General features: G+C 47.4%; 1 protein-coding gene across 4 annotated transcripts in view; it reads left to right on the top strand.

Annotated features, from left to right (window-relative positions):
• The window catches only part of AFF1 (ALF transcription elongation factor 1), a 176,264-nt gene that overhangs the window by 150,729 nt on the left and 4,070 nt on the right, over positions 1 to 21,465 (top strand). For all 4 annotated transcript variants that reach the window (XM_077300973.1, XM_077300974.1, XM_077300972.1 and 1 more), the window contains 10 exons: positions 1,930 to 2,083; positions 5,707 to 6,666; positions 12,563 to 12,660; positions 14,298 to 14,550; positions 15,541 to 15,632; positions 16,429 to 16,492; positions 17,856 to 17,992; positions 19,178 to 19,249; positions 19,544 to 19,637; positions 21,132 to 21,175. In XM_077300973.1, the coding sequence (XP_077157088.1) occupies positions 1,930 to 2,083; positions 5,707 to 6,666; positions 12,563 to 12,660; positions 14,298 to 14,550; positions 15,541 to 15,632; positions 16,429 to 16,492; positions 17,856 to 17,992; positions 19,178 to 19,249; positions 19,544 to 19,637; positions 21,132 to 21,175 (1,968 nt within the window). The remainder of the gene's footprint in view (positions 1 to 1,929; positions 2,084 to 5,706; positions 6,667 to 12,562; positions 12,661 to 14,297; positions 14,551 to 15,540; positions 15,633 to 16,428; positions 16,493 to 17,855; positions 17,993 to 19,177; positions 19,250 to 19,543; positions 19,638 to 21,131; positions 21,176 to 21,465) is intronic.

Raw genomic sequence — 21,465 nt, 5'->3', positions numbered from 1 at the left:
AAGGTGTAGTTTTGCTCCCATGTCCCTAGTAGGGGCCATTGTCTTGAACTGGGCCAGTAATCAAAGATGGGTCACTAGTGGTGTAGTAGAAGGCGAAGGGGGAACTTGGAGGGAGCCAAGGCAACCTGCCCCCCCCCCCCCGGCGCAGCCAATAATTGTGCTGTTCAGTTTTGCTTGTTCTTTGTGACAAGCCCACCAGGAATTTCCCCAGTAAGCCAAAGGGCCGGTCCACCCTGCTCAGGAAGAGATCTCTATGCTCAGGAATAGCTGACCAGTATTTATTTATTTATTTATATTTATATACCGCCCTCCCCTGCGGCTCAGGACCGTTCACCTGAAACATAGAGGAACAAGAACAATACATCAAACAATAATAATAGCATTAAACAGAAAGGATAACGTTCTAACAGAATAACAGTCTAACACAGGGGTAGTCAACCTGTGGTCCTCCAGATGTCCATGGACTACAATTCCCATGAGCCCCTGCCAGCGTTTGCTGTAGTCCATGGACATCAGGAGGACCACAGGTTGACTACCCCTAGTCTAACAGACCCATGGGCGGTCTGTTGGAGGTTGGGGAAGGGGGCTTTCATGTTTGCCAGCACCAGGGACCATTCCAAAACCGTTCCCATGAAGGCGAGTGCTGGACCATCAGAGGGGCTTAATTAAGGTTAAGAAGCAAGGGTCACTTCCAGCCATGTCTAGTCAGAAAAATCAGGTAACAAGTCATGTGAAAGACCTCCACCTGAGACCCTGGAGCTGCTGCAATATTGACCTGGGTGGACCAGAGGCCTGGTTCAGTACCAGGCAGTGTCATGTGATTCATCCTTAGCAATTAGGAAGGCTCAGACAATTTATTTCCCCAAGGAAGGTCTGCTGTGAGGGGAAACTCTGAGCCTCCACTTCTGATGTGGCTTGCATATTTACCAGAGCGTAGCAACAATTTTTGAGGGGGACCAACGATGAAAACAGGATGGTGCAAATAAAAATGTTTATTTTGAGACGCCCACCGTTTACATATTTTGCGCCGAAACTGGTATTTCCTTCAGGGACTATTCCGAAATCTGGAGAGTTTTTCCTTGGGAATAAACCACCTTGACTAAAACAGATGCGCTTCTGAATGGATTTGCTTAAGGCTGTTCCCATTTTGGGCCTTGGTTACCTGGAGGACATTTTAATCCTCCCTGCCTTGCTGGTGCTTATCTTCGGCAAACAGGTTTTCCAGAACCCTTATGAAATCTTGTCTAGTTGTTCCACATCTTCGAATTTTCATTCCGGGTGTGGGGAGAGAAATTCTGTAAGAGCTCTTCATGGTTGAAATGAGAACAGTCAACATCTCAACGTATTCCATGCATTTCCAAAACAGACGGTTCATCTTCTTAAAAATCACGTGTCTCTATTGACTGATGACGGTTTGAATGTTCCTGATCAGGGGTAGTCAAACTGCAGCCCTCCAGATGTCCGTGGACTACAATTCCCAGGAGCCCCTGCCAGCGAATGCTGGCAGGGGCTCCTGGGAATTGTAGTCCACGGACATCTGGAGGGCCGCAGTTTGACTACCCCTGTTCCTGATTATTGTTGGGGGCTGTAGAATATCTTTATACTTCCCCAATTTTCTGGTGGCGGGTCACAAGAAGGATCAATTGTTAATTTTTTTTTTTAATGTTCAGCCAAAAGCTGGCATATGGCTAAAGTGTTGCTTATTTTTTCATGGCGTGATTTTTGTGGAGGGGGCACGCCGACATTTAAAACCGATATATTGCTTTCCCCTCCAGCAAACAGGGGCACGGCATTTTAAGTCATAGTTCTGACATTTCTTTTTTACACCACTGATGCTGTGTCACTGCTGGTTGAGGGGGGGGGGGGCGGCGGGCGGAGAAAGACGATCCTTCCCGGTTTCTAATTTTACCTCACGGTGTTGCCTTGCAGTGCCCCACAATCGCAGCCCGAGAGTGTGGCACTGGCACATTCCAGCAGCCCGGAGCCTGAGAGCACGAGTGAGTCCGACAGCTCCTCGGACTCCGAGAGCAGCTCCAGCGACAGTGAGGCCAACGACCCCCCCACGAGAGCCTCCACGCCTGAGGTAACCGTGTCCACGTTCTGAATGGGTGAACAATTCGATGGGAACAGCCAACATGGACGCCCTCTTGGGCTTTGGGCTGATTGGGCCATTGGTCTTATGGCGGGGTGCCCAACAGGGGGCCCACCATCCCCCTTTTCCCGGGCCTACCAAATATTCTAAGGAGTTAGGGTGGGGCGGGTGGGGCTTTTGCCAAGCAAAGGTTCTGACTGGCCATCGGACCCAGGATGTCGGTGTTTGTACATCTCCATGGAACCCCAGTTAAGGCTACCCGCACGGTTTAAAACCAACTTCAGCCCATGGCTTTCGATCTTGGTTTGATGAGACCCGAAACTAACCATGGTTCGTGGAGTTGTCTGCATTTAGGTGATTCCACAAACCATGGTTAGTTTGAAGGCCTGGTTTCGTGTGGTTTTTGGACTGAGCCGGTATGAAAGCCGCACATAGAAATCCCAGTTCAGTGCTTCCGTCGTGCCCCGCATCGAGAAATTTGAGGGGAGGGCTGTTGTCAGGTAATACTAAATGTGCAGAACTTCAGTTGAAGTCACCCGCTGTGTTGAGAGTTATTTAAGTTTATTAGCAGCGCAGTCCTAGGGACACTCTCCTAAGAGTAAGGCCCATTGAGTAGATTTGAGTAGGATTCTGAATAGACCCATTTGGGATCAATCTTTAAATTATTTTAATTTTTTTTTATGTGCCCCAGTAGAACACTGAAAAGTTTTTTCTGCCATTGGATAGAACTGCTGCCTGCAAGTTACCACTTGCATTTCTAGGTAAAATTGATAGAATTGGTTTTAAAAAAATGTAAAGTAAGAAGGTAAGAATTTGGAAGAGGATATCCCTGAAGAGCCAGGCCCTGTGGGCCACGTGGTACCTATTTGTATGTACCACGTCATATGTATTGTGCAGTTTTTCACCTTCCTTTTCTGACTGTGGGCTCTTTAAGCAGACAACACCTGAACAGAGATTAAACACGAGGCATTACCTGTCTTGATCCACGCATAAAAGATCTTTTGAAGTTCTGGTTCAGATCTGTTCACCTGGTTGTGTTTGTAACGAATTACTGGCTTATTGGGTAATGGAGCATTTTGAAATCAACTGTTGTCCAAAGCTACAGAATTTCTTCTGGGAGCCCTGATCCATAGATGGAGGATTCTTCTCTCCGCCTCCTTTTTTTCTGGGACGTAGCTGGACTGCCTGTGGTTTTGCTTGGCTTGGGTGGTTGAATTTTGGAGGCCTTGGTGACCTACATGGGAAGTAGGAAAAAGCTCTGCAGTTCCATAATTGAAAACAGACATGTTTTGAAATCGCTTCAGAAATTTTTTTAAGTTCTGTTTAAAAAAAAAAACATTATTGGCGTAACATGTTGAGGGGGACTCTGGGATGATTGCTTTAGGATGCTTAGGGCTGATCCTGCGTTGAGCAGGGGGTTGGACTAGATGGCCTGTATGGCCCCTTCCAACTCTATGATTCTATGATACTAATAGTTTTTTTGAAAGGATTGCTCTTCTATGATTCTATGATACTAATAGCTTTTTTGAAAGGATTGCTCTTCCACCATCTCGAACTAGAACTGTGATACTTGAGGAGTGAGAGATATTTGTCTGCCTGATTCAGGGAGACGAGGGCAGTATATATGGTTCTCACAACAACCTTGCATGGAAGGTGAGGTTGAAAGGGAACTATTGAACCAGGGTTTCCCAGTGAGCCACATCAGAAAGGGGATTTGAACCCAGATCCTAATCCAGTGGAAAATATTCCCTGCCATTCATTCTGCAAGTGAAAACGACATGATTCAATGTCATTTAACCACAAATGGTGTGGGGGACAGGATTAAATGTCATTTAATCAGTCATCAGGGGAGGGGTGTATTTAAGAATCCATGCATTCAGAAAACTAGCAAATCTTGATTGAGTAGTCTCATCTGGCATCTTGCTACCTAGTTTTCTGCATGTGTGGAAGAACATTCCATTATGGCAGGGTGAAGTACAAATCCCTGTAGTAGGATTATCGCCTCTGAGAGAAATAGGCCACTGGGTGGCCTTCCTGTTTAAGCTCAACTTGTGATCCAGGATGCTACAAATGATCCACAAGACATACCCCTACGGGCATCTAAATAGGTCCGGTTGTTAGATAGGTCATACAGCTTGTGGGTTTGAGGATTTGGCCTGGCTCCATATTAAACTTGATCCCAAGGGTCCTCCTCATACTTCAAAGTTGCCTTTTCCTCACAAGACACGGGCAAAGAAGCTTTTACCCCCTTCTTCCCAGTGTGAGCCCCGAGGGAAGCTTTCCCCCAGATCTTCCCATCTTGTGTGCATGTCAGCTGTTCATCCCAAGGCCAAGTCTGTCATGGCAATGAGCGTTGGTCTGAGAGGCCTGGGTTCCAATCCCTGCTCTGGAAGCTCATCAAGTGTGTCTGAATCTGTTAAGAAGCAGAAGAGGAATTGTTTTTTCTACCCCACTTTACACTACCAGAAGAAGTCTCAAAGCGGCTTACAATTGCCTTCCCGTCCTCTCCCCACAACAGACACCCTGTGAGGGAGGTGAGGCTGAGAGAGCCATGATATTACTGAAGAAGAAGAAGAGTTGGTTCTTATATGCTGCTTTTCTCTATCTGAAGGAGTCTCAAAGCGGCTTACAATCACCTTCCCTTTCCTCTCCCCACAACAGACACCCTGTGGGGTGGGTGAGGCAGAGAGAGCCCTGATATTACTGAAGAAGAAGAAGAGTTGGTTCTTATATGCCGTTTTTTTCTACCCGAAGGAGGCTCAAAGCAGCTTACAATCGCCTTCCCTTTCCTCTCCCCACAACAGACACCCTGTGAGGGAGGTGAGGCTGAGAGAGCCATGATATTACTGAAGAAGAAGAGTTGGTTCTTATATGCTGCTTTTCTCTATCTGAAGGAGTCTCAAAGTGGCTTACATTCGCCTTCCCTTCCTCTCCCCACAACAGACGCCCTGTGAGGGAGGTGAGGCTGAGAGAGCTTCAATCATAACAGCACTATCAAGGCCATGACGAGCCCAAGGTCAGCCAGCTGGCTGCACGTGGGAGAGTGGGGAATCAAACCTGACTCCCCAGATTAGAATTCTCTACTCTCAACCACTGCATCACGCTGGCTCAGCCTAACATTAACTCACATGGCGGTTGTCGAGAGACAAAGAGGAGAATGATGTGAAAGTCCGCTTTAGATCCTGAACCGGGAGAGGAGTGGGATGCTGATAAAGAATAAGTATGTCTCTATACACAGGAGGAAGTGTCAGTAGAGAGGACTGCACTGTTACTTATTTATTTGTCGTGTGCCATGTGTGTAATGGAGCAGAAGAACCAGCCAGGCAAGAGATGTTGGGAGGTGGTTTGCCATTGCCCACCCCCATGTCACGACTCTGGTATTCTTTGGAGGTCACCTTTCCAAGCGCTAACGAGGGCCCTGCTTTGCTTCTGAGATGGATGGGATCAGGCTTGCCTGGACTATCCAGGTTGGGTATAGCTTTCGTCTGCAGACGAGAGACATAGTTTTTTAATCACTAAAAATATTTCCTGCAGACTTTAGGGACGAAAAATAGCCATCTGCCCCCACATGAACGACGAACACCTTTTACATCTTCCCCATTCCTTTTCTGCAGCCCAGTCCACCGACCTCCAGTAGATGGCAGCTGAACAACTGGATAATAAAGGTGCCTCATCCGGCATCCCCCAGTGAGAATTTCCTCGAGGATGACCGCAGCAGGTGCAGTCTCCAGGAGAGTAAAGAGCAAGGCAAGTCGTGCAGCAGCAGCAGTAGCAGCAGCAGCAGCGGCAGCGGTGACAGCAGCAAAAGCGAATGTCCCCAGCCGACGGAGAGTCACTCCAAAGCCCCTGGCAAAACACCCCGGTCTGCCCTGGAGGGGCATCTCCCCACCAAGCAGAGCTACCAAAAGTCTCCCGTGCATTCAGGCAGACAGACTGTGGGCAGTAAGCAGCCCAAGAAGTCCAGCAAAGCCCTGGTCCTGGAGGAGCAGAAGGGAGGCTTGAAAGTGGAAAGCGAGCCACTCACGCTGTACGGGGCGAAAGACCAGTCTTCCAGAGACAAGCCCAAAGTCAAAACGAAAGGGAGGCCCAAGCCCGGCGACAGGAAGGAGCCCAAGCCCGCAGCGCCTTCGGAGCCTTCGGAGAAGAGAAAGCACAAGACCTCGCACCACGCCACTGTTAAGTCGTTTCTCGACCTCGATGCCACAAAAGACAATGTGGTCGGCAGCACCCTGGAACAGTCGCCCCTCAGTCCCGTAGCTCAAAGCCCCCGGGTTCCGGCCGTCAGCAGAACCAGCGGCGCAAAACCAGCCACTGTAGCGAGAGAGGACCTCCCTAGGGACAAATTTCTCTTGCCAATCAGGGATAAGAAGTTGCTGTCCCCCCTAAGGGATTGCCCGGTTCCTCAGGCTCTTGTGGTTAAAATTGAGCTTGCCCTCCTCTCACGTATTCCACAGCCCGGCCGGAAGGGGAGCTGGCCAAAGCAATTCGAGATCAAAGAGAGCCACGATACGAAGAAGCCGGAGGTGGACAGGAGGAGCGCGGAAATGCCAAGCAGGTTCCCTAAAAAGAGGAAGGTGAGAGGGGATTGGGGAATGGTGGGCCACGATCATTTAAAGCAGGGGTAATCAACCTGCGGTCCTCCAGATGTCCATGGACAGCGTTTGCTGGCAGGGGCTCATGGGAGCTGTAGTCCATGAACATCTGGAGGACCACAGGTTGACCACCCCTGATTTAAAGGCTAGACTTTTTTTTTTTTAAGTCACACAATTCGTTCCTTGAGTTGAACATTTAGCAATTGGCACGAACGAATTTTGAAATGGGCCTCCTGCAGGAACTGCATATCTGTGAACCTTTGTCTTAGAGCAAATCTTAACTTTTGATTTGTCTGATTCCATATTGTCTACCCCAGGAGTCTCCAGCATGGGGCCATGGGAGCCATTGGGCCCACGGCACCTTTCCTGGTGCTTACCCTGGTGTTTTTCGCAATTGTTTGGGGCAGGACTTCCACCCGTTATCACTTCTGATTGGCCACTGGAGATTTGATTGGCTGAGCAGATTTTTTTTAAAGTTAAGTTGGCAGTAGCTGACAAGGCTCTTCATAGTGTGTGATGCAAGGCAGGGGTAGTCAACCTGTGGTCCTCCAGATGCCCGTGGACTACAATTCCCATGAGCCCCTGCCAGCAAATGCTGGCAGGGGCTCATGGGAATTGTAGTCCATGGGCATCTGGAGGACCACAGGTTGACTACCCTTGATGTAAAGCACATGCTTTGCTTCAGAGCCATGTCATGTCACTTGTACACATGAGTGGGATCTCAGCCATCTGTGACCATCTAGGGAAGAGATGGCGGGTCCTTTAATGAAATAACAAGATTTGAGTCCACTGGTACCTTTAAGACCAACAAAGTTTTATTCTAAGGTACAGGTTTTTGCGTGCACGCACATTTCCTCAGATATTGGACTCAAATTTTGTTCTGCTGCTTCAGACCAACCCGGCTGCACAGTTGAATAAAATCGTAACTCAGTGTGAAAACAAGGGCAAATTTTGTGGCGAGGGTTTCAAAACGTGGTGACCAATGTCATAATGCTGCTCTATAGTCTACAGCAAAGTGCTACTTGAAATATTATGTGCAGTTCTAGTGCTCTATCTCTGTTATTTTCTCGATTCTGAGGCAGTCTCTAAACTAAAGTTCAACTGATCTTGCCCATAGGGACATCCATGAGGTCAGGAACTTTTTGGGGGGACCGACAACTCATTTTAGGTGTGGTTTGCAAGCCTTACTTCATGCATTTTATAGGACGAGTCCCTTCCCCACCAGAAATATGAGTTTTGTTGGAATAATTTCTTGCAATTCATCTTTTGCTGTTAGTGTAGAACAGTTATGCCCCTCTTGGGGATTTGGCAGCTAAATTCTTTTCTGTTAACAGCAGGAGATGGATTGCAAGAGAGTTTTCCACTGCAATCCCTTTTTCTGCTTTTGTTTTAGTTTCTAGATCTTCATATCCAGACTGTTTTCTTTTGGGGGGGGGGGTTGGTTTAACGTGAGCATATTAAAGGGACAGCAAAGGCTTTCACTGTCCTTCAACATGGTTGTTTCCACACAAGTTAAATGCTTTCCCCCGTGTTCTCCCACAAGATGGTGATGCATTTGTGCACCTTTTGTGACTTCCATGACATTTCTCAGATCTGATCAAAACCTGCTTTGGGCCAAAATTCTGGGAAAGATCACAGCAAAGCCAGGAGGTCCTTCTGTATTGGCTGGGGAAAGTTTGGCTTTTGCCTACCACCGAAGAGACATGTCTCAAAGAGTTATTTTGTTTTGTTTTTACAAAGCTTTAGTATCCTGGACTTAAGGGTGGTGGAATTACTTGTTTGGAGATGCAGGCATTGTTCAAGAAAAATGAATTGTTTAGGTAAAGGGGTGCTTGAAGCTTTGGTTAAGTGTAGTAATTGTTTTTAGGCCTTATGTCTGAGATCACACCACTGACCTCCAAGTTTGCTTGCCTTGCTTTATATAGGATATATCCTTTTAAACTTTCTCAGGAGTCTCTGCCCAGCCACAGCTCAGAGGGTGATACACAAACAAAGACTGTCCAGTAGTACAAAAGTTAACACTGATAAGAAAAAAAAAACTGGAACACAAGGGTGCACTGTTAGAATTTATTTCTTCGTGCCCTTTAATGTTAGTGAACAGGTAGAGGACTTGCCGGAGTATTTCCTGGTTCTAGGAGCCCGTTCAGGACATAATTTCTTCAGTGACGAGGAACTCAAAAGGAACTGAAGGCCGAGTGCAAATTATTCTGTCCTTGACAAAATGACAAAAAGTTTCAATAAATGCCGAACAAGAATGTGGAAGGCTGCTCTTGGGGAAGACTCATAGCTCCACTGTCCAGAGGAGCAGGCATGAATGATGAGAGCTCACAGTGCCCACCCACATGAGAAGAAACCCCACTGACTGCATGCTCAACGGAGGGCATGAGAGGAGCCTCTGGGCCCCAGCGGAAAGATCCAGCCAGCCTGCCTCCTCCATGGCCCAGCGGCCTGCAAGTCGTAGGGCTCTGCCGGGTACTCTCTCCCCATTGCAGCCGCCGCATCCTCCTGCCCTCATGTGACTACCGCTCCCTGAAGGGCCAAGTGTCTGCTTGTTGAGTGCCATCTCAGAAGTCGTCAAAGTGGTAATCGCTGGGTGGGAGGAACGCTGCCTGGAGGGGGGGGGGATGAAGAGCAGCAGAGCTGCTTTTCCCCCGTCTTCCTCAGCTTGTGCCAACATGGCCTCCTTGGTGCACATACATTCAGCTTGCCGAGACAGCTCATCTCCAGCTAATGAGCTCATCAGCCTGCTTTAGGGTCTTGCTCTTGTTTCCTGGGTCACCCACGGTCACCGCCCTGTAGACCTTCTGCTGTGGGAGGGGCCGAAGGCAGACCTCGAGCCCATCTTGTGGCTTTTTCACTAGTGGAGCCACGACTGCGTGTCCTGAAGCTGGCTCCAGAAAGGAAGCCAAGTCTCCATGTTCCGTTGGGGTCATGGGGATGGCCAGAGCCATCTGATGAGAGCATTTCTGTGTAGTTCTTATAAGGCTGGAGATCTATGATGAAATGGAGTAAGAATTTTGGTTATAACATGCAAATAGAACAACCGGGGTGGGGGTGGGGGGAGGGATGTGGTTGAAGGGTATCAAATTTACCCTAAGCTTTAACCTTAATGAAAATTTATTAAATGATATATAGAAGTTATATATGGTGTGGGATAATTTGGGTAAAACATAAAGGTAAAGGTAAAGGTATCCCCTGTGCAAGCACCGAGTCATGTCTGACCCTTGGGGTGACGCCCTCTAGCGTTTTCATGGCAGACTCAATACAGGGTGGTTTGCCAGTGCCTTCCCCAGTCATGACCGTTTACCCCCCAGCAAGCTGGGTACTCATTTTACCGACCTCGGAAGGATGGAAGGCTGAGTCGACCTTGAGCCGGCTGCTGGGATTGAACTCCCAACCTCATGGGCAAAGCTTTCAGGCGGCTGCCTTACCACTCTGCGCCACAAGAGGCTCTTAAAACATAAAAATGCAGCAAATAAATGCTGGAAATATGAACAGTTAGCAGAAACATTTTACCATATGTGGTAGACTTGTGGTAGAGCATGGAAATTTTGAATACAAATGCATGCATGCACACAAAAGGTTTTAAAGGTTAACTTACAAATGAGACCAGCAGCTTTTCTGTTAGGTTTGATAGATAAAAAAATTGGGAAACAGCCATGGGCCTTGGTTTTTTTTTATATATGGTAATGACTGCGAGACTCTTACGCTCAGAACTGAAAATCTACAACATGATCTACAACAGAGATGGTTGTTGAAGATGTTAGAATTTGCTGAAAGGGCTAAACTTACATCATTGATTAGAGAGAAGGCAACAACTTCCTTTATGACTAACTGGAAACCTTTTATTGACTTCTCACAAGAAAAAGGGGGGGAAATGACTGGATGACGTGGTTTTACGGACGAAAGAAAACTAATGTAGAATTAATTTCAGTCTTAAGAACTCAGCTTGGTATAAATTGATAGGTATGATGCATAGATTATGATCTGGCTGGCTGGAGACTGAAAAAAGATTATTATAATAAAGTTGATAAGGCTGTTCTTAGTGTGTTTCTCCCCCCCCCCTCTTTTTTTGATATTTTTTTTCTCTTGTTTAATCTGGTTAAAATGTTTAAGAAAAATTAGCTGGGGAAAAATTAAAGGGCCTAAGAACAGCCACCTATTCTTCCTGGGTGAGCCCAGCTCTCTTCCCAAATTTTCTCTTCCCAAATTTGAGAGATCAGGACGGTCAGGGCTCTCTTTTGCTCCACCAAGCACTCATGCCTGGCACAGGTAGAGTCCCAACTCATGTCACTGATTAGGCTGCTACCTGTCAGTGTCTGCTTCTCAGGTAGCAGGTGAGCATCCTTCACACTGTAAGAGAAGTGATCTGCCAGCATTTCTGGAGGAGATGCCCGAACTCATGGCTCTCAGCATCCAAACTGGGATTCTTATTGCATTCTGTTGAGGACAGAAGAGGAGACTTTAGGGGGCTTGATAAATTCCTGTATGTAAACCGTATTCTCAAAAGTCCACCTCTGATTATGTACGTTCTTTTTTTGTGCCATAATCTTTTTAGTTGTTTTTTTAATCCATAAGGAATTGTCAGTTGAAGAAAACTCTAGTTTCACGATTCTTTGTCTTGGGTTTTTAATCCATAATCCAGACCACCCCAGATGAGCCTCCATTCTTGTGTTTCACACTGCTGTGGGAAGTGTGTGGAAGAGCCCTTTGCCTGTGTTGAACTTTGTGTCTTCCTGTATTCAGTTTTTCCGCCTTCCCGACCCCTAGCAGCCTCTCTCTCTGAAAAATCTGGCGGAGTTGCATGGTGCTGGCTACTGAGCTAGGTTCCGTTGTGCAGTGGGGAACTACAAGGACTTGCAAAGGGCATCTAACTTCCCTCTGTCACCCTCCCCACCCTATATCCTCTTTCCGTCATCCTGGTAATCGTTGTATTCTCACCATCACTGCTTCATTTTCTACTTCCTACCTGTCAACCAATCTACACTTTATCTTTCTTCTTCCCTTCAATTTGTTTAATTGTGATCAAATCTGTGGCTGCATAAATCCAGAGATTGGGGCCATGTCCAGACAAGTCAGTTTTTTCCGCAAACCTAAAAATTGCCGATTTTGCAGGGGGAAAAAAATCTGTCAGAGCATTATCTCTAGCAACCTCAAGCATTTGCTGCCATTCTTTGCTTATGCCCAGAGATGACTAGCTGGACTTCATGGGCAGAAACTCAAAGCCCTCTCTTACAGCTCATGTTACTGTCGACATCAGTGGAAGAGTCCTCTGCCTATGGTCTGTTTTGCCAAAAGTACATACAATAGAGCAGGGGTAGTCAACCTGTGGTCCTCCAGATGTCCACGGACTACAATTCTCATGAGCCCCTGCCAGCAAACGCTGGCAGGGGCTCATGGAAATTGTAGTCCATGGACATCTGGAGGACCACAGGTTGACTACCCTTGCAATAGAGTGGTGAACTCTGGGGTTATTCTGGGAGTCAGATGGGGTGACATTTCCGCTGGGGTTCCAGTTGCTTCCTCTCCTCTGTGCAATCATGCTGTGATCCAGGGAATATGTGTATGTGTACATAACCATGGTTCTCACGTGTATCCCTACGTGGATGAGAATCTATACACACGGTCCAGTGGTTCTTCTGCTGCTTCAGTTGCTGGGACCATAATGTTCCTCTGTCCATTTAGACAACCTGTGCTAGCTGTTCAGCGTAGGGAAGGGTGGATGGAGGGGAGCAGGGCTGGGTTTAGTACCGTCCCACTCCCCAGCAAGCACTTGGTTCCTGCACCCATGTGCCGGTGTATTGTTCATGCTCTGACAAGGTACACAGCTGGATTTCGAGCTTCAAGACTGAGTTTCGTGTTTTTATGTGTTTACCAGCAAGGAGAAGCGCCCAGAGACGACCAGAAGAAGATCAAGCTGGAGAAAGAAACCAAACCACCCTCGTTGTCAAGTCATAAAGATTCTAATAAGAACAAGTGAGTACAAAACTGCCAACGCTTTCAAAAGGTGGGGAACCAGAGCAAAAGAGATGAAAATCAGAGCTGAGTTGTCCGTTTCAAACATGGAACTTTTATTTACCTTTTGGGTCAGGAGCGGCTCCAGCGGAAGTCAGAGTGCGGGACCTTGCCTCACTCTAGAAACTTAACTTTTCTGATATGTAAACCACTGAAGGGCTTTGTTGTCGATCCCCAAAGGCTGGGTTGTTATAATATGCAGATTATGTTAATTTAGCAAATAATTGCCATGTTAGCACTGAGGCATAGGTTCAGCCTGTTCTTTTCCACTGAATCCTTCTGAACCGCAAGGCAGCTCTTCAGGCTGAGACTTGCACATATACACCCCAGTCCAGGTGAAATGTCTTGTGGGGCTGGAAGCAGCCCTCTCTGCGCCTCTGAAAGGGACAACTGTATGTGCAGCTTAATGCTTCATGTGCAGTGCCCGAACTCAGGCTACTGTCAGGGCCACATATCTCCAGCTTCCAGTCAGGTGTGCCTGATGGACTTTTTAGGACAGGGAATGGTGGGCTGGATTCAGTCCTTCCCCTTCAGTCCTTCCAGCTGAACAGTTGATTGGCTTCTGTTGAGGATATCTAACCAGGGCTGGGTGACTGTGGCCTGGGTTGGTGAACACATAGATGCATTCGGATAATGGCCTTATGAAAAAGCCAGACAAGAGAAGAATAGATTTGTTTGAACTCTGGTGTCGGAGGAGGCTTCAGCAGGGTCCACGGATGGCAAGAAGCTTATACCTTGAATAAAACTTGGTCGGTCTCAAAGATGACATTGGGCACAAACTTTGTTCTGCTGCTTCAGCCCAACATGGCTGCCCAGCTGAATCTATAGCCCTACAAAGGCAGGCTGCACCCTTGAGGGTAGTTTAAAAGTTTCTGTTGCCATGAAGTGTGGTCCCACCAACCTGGATATATGCAGCTCCCCACCGGTCCCATACAGGTTTCCAACAGGCCTGGAGGAGAATGTCCTTCGGTGGAGGCTTAATGTGTAGAAACAGACAGCTGATGCTTTCCGTGGCATGAAAATTAACAGTGTCCTCTCTTTAAGGGGCAGTCTTTTTTCACCTGGGAGTTGGCAACCCTAGCCAAATGGCGCACACTTGTGAAATTGATGTGAGCTTCAGAAATGGTTTGAGATGTGATGTGGGTGGGCAGGAACTGCAAGAAGAACAAAACCCCCACGGGGTGTATCCAAGCTTCTTGAACACAGCTAAAATAGTTATTTTTTGGATCCTAGCCATTGCGAAGAACAAACTGTTGTGCCCTCAAGCATCCAAATTAAATCTTCAGTGAACTCACGCTTCACAAACACCTTTACGCTCCAAATCTCCTGCATAGGCAAACCCAAATGAATAATCTCCTGCATGCATATGTTTTTTTCTGGTTTCACCTTTTGTGTTATTATCGACAGTGAGTCACCAGAAAGTCCCTAATATTCCTTATTGCCCTTGATTAAGCCTTTTCACTTTGCTATCTTGCGTTAAATAAATGGGACCGCTATCCGTCACGCTTGGATTCCCGTTTTCCCTGCCTCCCCCACCCTCAGATCTTTTGTGTTCCGCTGTACTCCTTGAAATGCTGATTGGATTCTCCCATTTCCAGGACTTCAAAGATGTCAGTAGAGACAACACAGAGGAAAGAGTTGCCACTGCCACCAAGGTCTCCCACACCGCCTGCCGAGAAGCCAGCCAAGATGGCTCAGAAAAGGCCAAAGAGCGAAAGCGGTACCTCCAGCCAGCCTCCCAGACCTGGTAACACTGCCGCCAAGGGCAGGGAGAGCAGCCACAAGGACTCGGCATCCTCCAAGCACAGGAAAATGGAAGGAAAGCCTTCCGAAACCTCAAAGATCAGCAAAGTAGGTGGAAGCATCTGTCTTCTTCATTGACAGTGTTCGTTCTGGGGCTGTTTAAATAAATTTAAGCATGCCTCTCTCAGGCCCATGAAGTGTTTGGATCCAGGATGGGCATGTTTAAATTCTGGGTGAAGATTTGATTCGAGTCTGGAGGCACCTGACTTGTCGGTCCTAGTAAATAGAGTTCTAGGCTAGAACCCTTAGAACGATCCAGTTTGGGTCAGAATTCTGGGCTTAGAACCCTTGGAATGATCCGGTTGAGAGCAGAATTAAGAGTTAGAACCCTCAAACTGGTTGAAGCTGGAATTCCAGGCAAGGACTTTTTAGAACAGTCTGATCAATGAGTCGGGTTCTATTCGGAGCTTCAGTGTTCCGGGTAAAACTGGCCTTCAGGTGAAGTGACGGAAACAGATCTGTCTCTCTTTCTCACCCCCTTCAGCTACGTTTGTCCGGGATTTGAAGCAGCAAAGGGAGATTAAATTGCCAGTCTATCACCAGGCAATTTATTAGATTACGGTTCCAAGTTGGTTGCTTCTTTTTGACTGTTAATAACCCATCCTTGCCGCTTTGGAGACTGTGAAGCTAGTCTCAGATTTCATCTCTGGCTTGATCCTTTTATCCTCCGAGATCACTTGTCTCCCGTGTAAAAGAAGCCATCCTGCATGTTGTGATTCTTTTGCTTCTTAGCATCGCCAGAGGCCAAATGCGTTGCTTCGTGCAGAACGAACAGATCACTCTGGGTTTTTGTTCTCTCATATCTCAGGATTTGGCTTTGCCAACAGCCTCCCCCCGCCCCATGACTTAATCCCCCTGCCGTATCTAAAATTCACAGCGTGTTGGAACATTCATTCTCTGGGTCTTATTGTGGTGGTAGTGGGGAGATGGAAAGATAAACCTGGGGACAAATAAAACAAGCAGCCACATTGGAAAACCAGAAATTGTTCTGTGACTGCAGTTAACTGATATCTTTAACCCTTCCCCTTGGCTTTCTAGGGATCCACAGAGGACGTTTCTAACCTTTTCCCAGTGCCTTCTTTGCCAAACGGTACCTCCAAGCCAATGAAACCTCAGAGCAAGCCACACAAGTAAGAATTCCGTCCTTCTCTCACTTTTGCACTTTCCCTTCTCGCTGCAAGCAACTTGACTTGGCCTCTCTTCTCAGAAACATATCGTCGTCCTCTGAGCGGCCCTTTTGGAAAGGCCGCAATTGTCTCCGTTGCTTCCTCATTTTATGCTTTCTCACGTGGTTTGTGCACACGGAGCAGTTCACCCACACACCCATCCCGCTTCTAATTCAGGTCATGTTTTTTAAAGGAGCATCGGTAGTAGCTGGACTGGAAGTCAATGGGGAGGAGTCTCCTGACCTGTGTAGGGTTCCCCTTCATGGCCTTAGGCCTGCAGTTGCAAATGCTTCCTTCCCAATGCTCCTGGGCAAACCATGACCTGGCCCACTTCTATAGCTATACCTGAGCAGAAACCGGATTCTGGCGTTGATCATTCGGTTGCCTAGGCCAGGGGTAGTCAACCTGTGGTCCTCCAGATGTTCATGGACTATAATTCCCATGGGAATTGTAGTCCATGAACATCTGGAGGACCACAGGTTGACTACCCCTGGCCTAGGCAACGTTAAAGTCCCAGCCTTCGGAGAGTTCCTACCAATTATCCAGCCTCGGCCTCTCTGCCTTCCGCATTCTTCCTAGGCCACTTCTTCCATAGCTTCTTCAAAAACTGGTGCCATTAGGCAGAGAACCACCTCCCCGCCGTAGAAAAGAGCCAGTAGCGCCTTTTAAGACAAAGTTCATTTTCATTTGAAAGATGTACTTCTTTTTAAACATTTCTTTCTCTCCCCCCCCCCCCACCCCTGAATATCTTAATTTTCAGGCAACATCCAGTGGAATATCACTTAAAGGAGGCCAAGAGGCTGAAGCACAAAGCCGATGCAACGGTAAGCCCAAACATGGTCCGTGTCCTGGAATTGGCCCAGTGGTCGGTCAAGAAAATGCTTTTGAGCCTCACAAGCAGGTACTTGGTTGCACGCCAGGCACTTAGCTATAGAAACGACTCCAGATTTCAAGGCAAGGGAAGTGGAAGGGCCATGATGCATGAATATTCTATGCTTACATGCAATAGGATGCTATTTCAGTTGCTGGTTTGTAACTTACTAAATTTCTTGGAGGGCCTGCAGAAGGCTCCCTGTATGGAAGGAGAGGGCCTCCTTCTGTGGGCAGTGAGGCAACGATGAAGGTGACGAATAGCAGCAAGGAGGAATGGGGCCCTGAGCACCCGCAGGGCTCCACCCACTATTGTTTGGCCCGTAGATCTTTGGGTGACCCGCTTGAGTTTTCGTAGTGACGGGTGAAACCTGCGCCGCATATCCCTTGGTTCGGGGCTTTGTTGAAGAGAGGAGGGCCCCCAGGGGTTGAGGGGGAATCAGCATTGCCTTCAGTGCAACAATGTTTCCGAAAAACACGCACATTCGTTTCTTCTTCCTTGGTGTGGACAAAAATGCTCACTTGCAAGCTAGAGACGGAGCAAGCAAGAGACTGCTCAATGGGACCCCAGCCTTTGCGGATCCTGGCCTCTGTTTCCAAGTGGGACGGACCCAGTTGACATTTGTAGCATGACACAGGACTGGCAAAGATTGTGGAACAGGCCCATGCCGGGCTGTTCCTCCCATTAACGCGGAGTGAGCAGACCACGGCCCGTAGCCAAACCACATAGGCTATTGTTTCAGGGCGGCACAGTAGGAGTAGCAACATGCCTCACAGCCTGCCGTCAGCAGCATGGGAGGTGAAGACCACCAGCTCCTTGACCTGCCTTGCCCCTGGCTGGGCTCAAGAGGCGATAATCAGGGGTGGCCAAATTGTGAATCATCACATGTCTGTGGACTACAGTTACCATGGCCATTCTTCTCTTCCTCCCCGCTTAAAATTTAATAATAAAGCTTTCTCTCTGTCCCGTCCCCCCCCCCCAACCTATTGGAGAGCTGAACCTGTTCCATAAAAGCATTTACCTAAAGCAGTCAGGAGAGCTTCCTGCCCAAAGCACCAGCTAGCAGCTTTGTGTTCTAGATGACTGCTACCAAGGGCTAATGGCGAGCGGTCAATGTGTTTGCTGCTTTAAATATATGGTCTTCCGTTCAGTGGCTTGCCAAGCTTTGACTTAAAGCTCCCCGTGGGGCTGTGCAGTTGCATTCTCGGTGTTCTTCTAAGCTCGGGGACTCCATTTATCGAGGGGAGGGGGGGAAACACGATTTCAAACGGGGCTCGTGGAGCTGACTGGCATCCTCCTTCCCCCCCCCCCAACAGACAGACAAGGTTGGGAAGGCCTTCAAGTACTTGGACGCCGCCCTGTCGTTCATCGAGTGTGGTGTTGCGATGGAAGCGGACACCCTGTCACCAAAGCCAGCGTATACCATGTTTGCAGAGACCATAGACCTCATCAAGTAAGTGGGGAAATCTCGACGACTTTTGAAGCCGGAGGTGGGGAAGTCACAGGCCGTGGAGCAGCATCTGGTCTAGGGGAGCTTTTTGACCCACCCTCAAGCCATTTGTTGGGAGCCCACGGGAATGCGGTCTGATGTGCTGGACTCCTCCCCAAATGAATGGAATACCAAGTGGAGTTCAGAGCAGTAGAGTAGGGGAAGAGGGTTGGTATTTGTTGGACTGCAAAGGATGGTTTTGGAACTAGGACGAGCCAGTGTCATACGTATGGCTCTTAGATCATAGAATCATAGAATAATAGAGTTGGAAGGGACCTCATGGTTCATCTAGTCCAACCCCCTCCACTATGCAGGACACTCACATCCCTATTGCTCCTCCACTGTCAGTTGCCAAGCCCTTGAGCCTTCACAGAATCAGCCTCACTGTCAGATGGCTCTCCAGCCTCTGTTTAAACATTTCCATAGAAGAGTAGTTTTCTGTACCCTGCTTTCCTCTGCATTAAGGAGTCTCAAAGCAGCTTCCAATCACATTCCCTTCCTCTCCCCACAACAAGAACCTTGTGAGGGAGGTGGGGCTGAGAGAGTTTTGAGGGGACTGTGACTAGTTCAAGGTCATCCAGCAGGCTTCATGCAGAGCAGTAGGGAGTCAGACTCCGTTCTCTGAATTAGAGCGTTTTACCATGCTGGTGTTGTGTGGAAATTATATATTTGCGTGTGTTTTGTTTATAAGGTTTTTTGAGTGCTGTTGAGCGAGCTGATTGGCGGACCGTGCTACATTTTAAAAAGATTTAAGTAGATGTTAACATCCTACTTTCTTGATTTTCTCGCTTTGCTTCAGTGAGAGGATAAAATCCAGAATGAGCACTCAGTTTATATTTTGAAAGGGTTTGTTTCTGTATTTCCTTCCTTTCCAGTTGCCACGTGGGTTAGCTAGATAATAAGCCTTCGGGGAGGGCGGTATATAAATCTAAATAAATAAAATAAAATAAATAAAAAAAAATTAAGGCAGGAGGAGTTATGCAGTTTTGAAGTCACAAACAAAATGTCAGTTCTCTGAACTGTCATGTTTCCTTCCTGTCAGCGTGACCTTGTATAATAACACTTTACTGTGTCGTTGGCATATCTAAAATATCATTTATGGTTTTTTTTAACATGATGACGACCATCTATAATTTTGTTTTCTTTTAGATTCATAATGACATTAAAATCCTTCACGGACTCTTCAACAACTACGCAGGAAAAACTCTTTGCTGTTTTATGGTGAGTGGCTCCTTGTTCCGTTTTCGAGTGTTTTGCGTTTGAAAAAGATATCCGTAAAATCATATGCGGATGTCAATTGAAATATTAATGGGGGGAAACCTCAAGGGGTCATCTGTGAATCCGTAGGATAGATTATGAACAGCCTCTTCTTTCTCCTGAGTCTGTCACGAGGCTGTAATAACGCAAGCCTGTGGTACATAGTGCTCGTAAAGAAGAAGATTGGGAGAGTGGGTTGGATCACATTTTAAAGGGGATCTGTTTTTGCTTTCACTGATTGAAATCGTGTTTCCACAGCATGCGCTGCCAAGCCATTCTGTACATGGCCATGTTTCGCTACAAAAAGGACACTGCAATAAAGTATTCCCGGACCCTTAATGAACACTTCAAGGTAGAGGAATGTTACGGTCAAACTTTGAATGAGAATTTAGATTCTGACACAGGCCTAAAGGCTGGAAATTATCTCTCTGAATTGAGAGTCAGTACAGGGCAGAGAGCCTCTTGTGGCGCAGAGTGGTAAGGCAGCAGACATGCAGTCTGAAAGCTCTGCCCACGAGGTTGGGAGTTCGATCCCAGCAGCCGGCTCAAGGCTCAGCCTTCCATCCTTCCATCCGGCTCAGCCTTCCAACCGGCTCAGCCTTCCATCCTTCCGAGGTCGGTAAAATGAGGACCCAGCTTGCTTGCTGGGGGGTAAACGGTAATGACTGGGGAAGGCACTGGCAAACCACCCCGTATTGAGTCTGCCATGAAAACGCTAGAGGGCGTCACCCCAAGGGTGAGACATGACTCGTTGCTTGCACAGGGGATACCTTTACCTTTACAATGCAGCAGCTGGAGCATCCAACTAGGAACTGGGAGACCCAGGTTCAAATCCCCACTCTGCCTTAGAAGCTTGCTGGGTGACTTTAGTCCAGTCGCGCACACTCTGTGCCTAGCCTACCTCACAGGGTTCTTTTGAGGATCTCCATGGGTCTCCGTTCGGCAGAAATGTGGGACATAAATGAAGGGGGAAGAAAGATAATGAATTTTATTTTGCTTTTACTGATTCTGTTTTGTGAAAGTATCCGAATCCTGCCAAGAGCCTGAAAAGCCTTAATTATATTATTTAATTTATATCTCACCCCTCCCTTAAAGTTTCAGGGTGGCTAACCATGAGGTAAAATACAAGATGAGTAAAACATCATAAAGCATTGTAAACATTATAAAACATGATGATTCTTTAAAAACTTAACGATATAGCCTGCCACCTTGTACTAAAGTAATTTACCTGAGGGTTTCTGACCAGTCATTGGACAGCCACTGCACTGTTGAGCTATTTAGTGGAGGGGAAAGGTCATAGGTTAGCATGCTTTGGTTGTTCCTGTAATTCACTTTCAGCATGTCGTTTAAGGCAGCTGTAGTCAACCTGTGGTCCTCCAGATGGCCATCGACTACAATTCCCATGAGCCCCTGCCAGCAAATGCTGGCAGGGGCTCATGGGAGTTGTAGTCCATGGACATCTGGAGGACCACAGGTTGACTACCCCTGGTTTAAGGCAATTTAATAGAACATATAAAGGGGATGCAGGGATTTGACCGCCTGTGACAAGAACTCTCAGCTATTGGTTGGCTTTTGCTGGTGGTTCCCAACTAGATTAGGGATTTTTTTCCTGGTTCTCCCGAAAAATCCAAGATACATGTGGGATACCGAAATACACCCGAAAAATACCGATAAGGTGTTTTTCTGGTATATTTTCGTTTTGGGTAAGCTTGAATGCCCACCCCAAGAACTGGGTTTGCCTGGTGGTTCTTGTTAGCCAGTTGTATCTCTGAGTTAGTAGTCAGAAATCTGATGTGCTAGGATGGTATCAGTGGCAAGCTAACTAGAATTTTGTTCCTTGTTGCAGAGTTCCTCCCGATTAACGCAAGCACCTTCTCCGTGTGTTGCAAGGTAATACTGAAAATATGCCCACCTGGTCCTTTTAGAGATTAGACTCTGCCAGGTGCTGTCGAGCTGTATGTACCATAGGAGGGTGGAAGGGTTTGCCGTGGGTTTATTTATCACTGTCGGCATCTGAGCAGGGAATCCCTGATGGATTTTTCATGCTCCCGAAGGATATAACTGTGTTTTGAATCACTTTCAAGGAGACCGGTGGTCCGAATACAGATTGTATAACACAGGAGTAGTCAACCTGTGGTCCTCCAGATGTTCATGGACCACAATCCCCATGAGCCCCTGCC

Source organism: Paroedura picta, chromosome 10 (genome assembly GCF_049243985.1).
Source record: "Paroedura picta isolate Pp20150507F chromosome 10, Ppicta_v3.0, whole genome shotgun sequence".
Taxonomy (NCBI): Eukaryota; Metazoa; Chordata; class Lepidosauria; order Squamata; family Gekkonidae; genus Paroedura; species Paroedura picta.
This window is presented reverse-complemented; position numbering and strand designations above follow the sequence as displayed.